Consider the following 3,713-nt stretch of genomic DNA (forward strand, 5'->3'; position numbering starts at 1 on the left):
CTTTCTCGCTACCAGGGAGAGGGCTGCTTTTAGCCTCTCCCCTTTCATGGCCTCCATCTAATAATACCTGAGTTCGCTGGTTGTGGGCAGAGCTGCAGCGAGGATCCGCCCCCTCGTTGCTTCTCAACTAATCGAAACGAGTGGAGGTGGAGGCTACCCTGCCGGCCCCGCCCCCTGGGCACTGGGCAATTTAGAGCCGCGCGCCCGCGGGAACGTAAGATGGCGGAGTAGCAATGCGAAGCTTTTAGTACGGAGTCTCTGGGCTGACTTTGGTTCAGGGCTTGCAGCAGCAGTGATCGCTGAGCAAAGAGTGCCTAGGGTCATTGGCCAAGATGCCGAATATCAAAATCTTCAGCGGCAGCTCCCATCAGGATTTGTCCCATAAAATTGCTGACCGCCTGGGCCTGGAGCTAGGCAAGGTGGTGACTAAGAAATTCAGCAACCAGGAGACCTGGTAAGGGTGAAGTTGGGATCCCCACCGCCACACCTGCCCGAGCTGCAGGGCGATATGTGGGCGGCAGAGAGTAGGGGCAATGGGGCTGCCGCGTGAGTTCTAAGGGACAGGGTTTTGGGGGGGAAGGGTCAGCTGTGAGGCTAGCGTGCTCTATGGACTGTTTCCGTTATTTTACCTCTCGAGGCGGGTGAGGGGGTGTCACATTGGTTCTCACCATGGTGGTGGGGTGAAGCCAAGATTGAGCTTGAGGAGAAGCTTCTGGGTTTGAAGGCTAGGGTTGGAGGACCCAACCGGAGGATAGTGGCTGCCTAAAGCCACGAGAGGGGAAAAACGCTTAGCCTGGGCTGTGGGGACACGTGGCTTTGTCGCTTCGCTGTTGAGCCTCTTGGACCAGCTTGCATGAGAGAGCGTACTGAGTACTGAGCCCTCCTGGTGTTTCTAGAATCTAAGAAGCAGCTTATCAATTAGAAACTATGTTGCGTTTGGTATTGAGGGAAATTAGCATGTGTTGTAACATGTGCTGAGGGCGCCAAAATGATTACTGAGGACTTCCGTAGGTTGACAAGCGTTGGCTTTCACAACTTTAGAGTTGCATGTTTAGAATATTAGAGCCATAGTTATGTTAAATCTAGTTGATAAGGTAATGATGCATTAACTGCATCCTCATTGCTAGCATCTTAGCTTGAGTCATCCAGAAAATCTTAGGGAACCTTAATCCTGGAATTCTTGACCTTCCCCAAATTCAGCTACTGGTACAGATAATACAAAAATATATATTTTAGTAGTGAAGTCTATCCCGAATGGGTCCACTTCTCTTTGTGCTGCGTGGGAAATTAAGTCAACAGTTTTGAATGTTAAGATAATTGAGGAAAGATACTAATGGAGTCAAAGACCTGAATGACTTAGTGTCTTGCAACTCGATTTTTTTTTCATTGCTTTGCTAATTAAAATCCCCTCCCTCCCCACCCCACACACTTCCACCCTCCTGCACCTTGAGGACCTCTTAGAGATAACTTGATGTGTCTGGGCTTTTCCATATATCTTCCATCTAAATGTAGAATCCTCTGGTTCTGATAGACCTACTTTATGTTTTGTTGTTACCCTGTTGATAAAATCAGAGCAGTGCTCACAATCTTAGGCATCTGTTAAGGGGAAAGTTTACACCAAACCTAATGATTAGTTAAATAAGTTAAGATTGCTTTCAGCATGTTTTCCTAAATGCTTTTATTTCCATTTTTCTCTCTTTAAACTTATTACCAAAGTGTAACTCTTGTTATACTTTGTAGACCCTGCTGATAAAAGCATTCATGTGTAGTGGACAGCTTCCTTCTGAATGTTGGATTATGCCACTGGTTGTGATGCAAATAATAGTGCAAACATTGATGCCATCCGTAACCAGGCAATACCTTAGTCAAAAGAGGCTAGTCAAGCTGCTGTCTTTAGCTTTGGCCACACCATTATGACTCATGGGCTGTATTAAAAAAAGAAGACAAAACATGACCAGACTTTGCAAATGGCAGTATAGCTAGGGGACAAGAAAAATTTTCATTTAGAGGTTTTTTGGGGGATTTTTTTGGTCCCCTTATAAAACTGTGCTTATTAAATCCTTTTCTTATGCTTCTAGGAAAAATACAAAAACTTTATTCACCCTCTGTGTAGTGCAACACACCAGAACTTGAGACTATATTGGGAGAGAGGAGAGGGTGAGCAACTTATTTTTCAACTGATTGATTTATCTGAATTTATCAGCAATCTCAATCTACTTTTCTGAGGTGTAAGGCTGATTTCATTTTTAAACAACTGGACAGTAAACATGCCTGGAAACACTGGATAAGATTAAGCCCAATGTGGAAAGTTGCTGACTGGTTAGGTTTCTTTGTTTCTGGCTTAATCATTAGCTTTTTGGTTCTTTAGATGTTCTGAAATCCTCATTGAACATAACCAAGTATGTTGCATATGGAGCTTCCCCTCCCGACCAAACTTTGGCTTTTCTGCAATGCAGAAATGGTGACTGCAGCCCCTTGTGACTCTTAGAATCTAAAGATCATGGATAGGGCAGTTCAGTGGGTGCTGTGGGTCATCAGATGGGGAACTGCAGAGCCCATCCTCAAGTGAGACAGAGTTTTGCTATTTTCTGCAGTTTGGCAGAATCTCAGAGGTTGATGCTCTCTTGAACAGAATGGCTTTTCTTCTGAAGTCAGAGGCATCCATTACTGTCCAGTTATTAAAGAAATATGCATATGGTATAGCACAATGCAAATAGTTAAGAGAGTTTAAAACTTAGGCCCTTGACTCAGAGAGCCTGGATTTGAATCCTTAGCCTTTCTTTGTCTCAATAATTTGAACTGTAAAGTGGTATCTACCCATAGAGTTATTGTGAGGTTTGAAATAGGACTGAGGTTTTTAGATCTTTGTCCATTTAACACAATAAATGTTGGTAAGAAGGGGTGATGATGTTATTGCAGAAAATGTGAAATATGATATAGAAAAGAATGAGGGGTAGAAAGAAATCCCTCAAAATTCCACCATCCAAGACAAACTTCATTCTGATGTATGACCTTCCAGATGTTTGTGTGTGTGTTTATATACTTTTTTCCCAAAAATATGACACGTTATTTATAGCTTTCTTCACTTTGCAATATATTTTGAATAGTTTCTCCCCTTAATAATTATTCTACATGGTTTAAAACAACATTTATTTACTTATTTATTTATTTATTTATTTATCCATTGGTTTTTAGAGAGAATGGAAGGGATGGAGGGGGAGAGAGGTGGGGGAGAGAAAGTAAGAGAAACATCAATGTGAGAGAGATGCAGTTTGGTTGCTTCCCACAACTCCCAGGGCACTTCACCAGGAATCAACGCCCCCCCCATCCCAGACCCTTCAATGTGCGGGCTGACACTCTACCACTGACCTACACTGGCCAGGACTCAAACAGCTTTTAAACAGTATAGTTTGTTTTAGGGTTTTACCATAATTTTAGATAACCAAGTCCCTATTAGGTATTTCCATTTTTTTTTTATGGAATAGTTTCAGGAAAATTTTATTTTTTACCTATTTGATTTTAGAGAGAGGAAGGGAGAAAAACAGCGATTTATGGTTCCACTTGGTCATACATTCATTGGTTGATTCTTATATGTGCCCTGACCGGGGATGAAATCTGCAACGTTGGCATATTGGAACAATGTTCTAACCAGCTGAGATAACCTGGCTCAGGAATACTTAGAAAAGTAATAAAAATTGGGATGAAATGTGCAT

At 42.5% G+C, this 3,713-nt stretch overlaps 1 protein-coding gene across 1 annotated transcript in view; it reads left to right on the forward strand.

Annotated features, from left to right (window-relative positions):
• The first annotated feature begins 174 nt into the window (after positions 1–174).
• Positions 175–3,713, forward strand: part of PRPS1 (phosphoribosyl pyrophosphate synthetase 1) — a 37,108-nt gene continuing 33,569 nt past the window's right edge. Inside the window, exon 1 of the mRNA XM_015567617.1 lies at positions 175–454. Coding sequence (XP_015423103.1) covers positions 333–454 — 122 coding nt within the window. The 5' untranslated portion in view covers positions 175–332. The remainder of the gene's footprint in view (positions 455–3,713) is intronic.

The sequence above is a fragment of the Myotis davidii genome, unplaced genomic scaffold (assembly GCF_000327345.1).
Source record: "Myotis davidii unplaced genomic scaffold, ASM32734v1 scaffold563, whole genome shotgun sequence".
In the NCBI taxonomy this organism is placed as follows: domain Eukaryota; kingdom Metazoa; phylum Chordata; class Mammalia; order Chiroptera; family Vespertilionidae; genus Myotis; species Myotis davidii.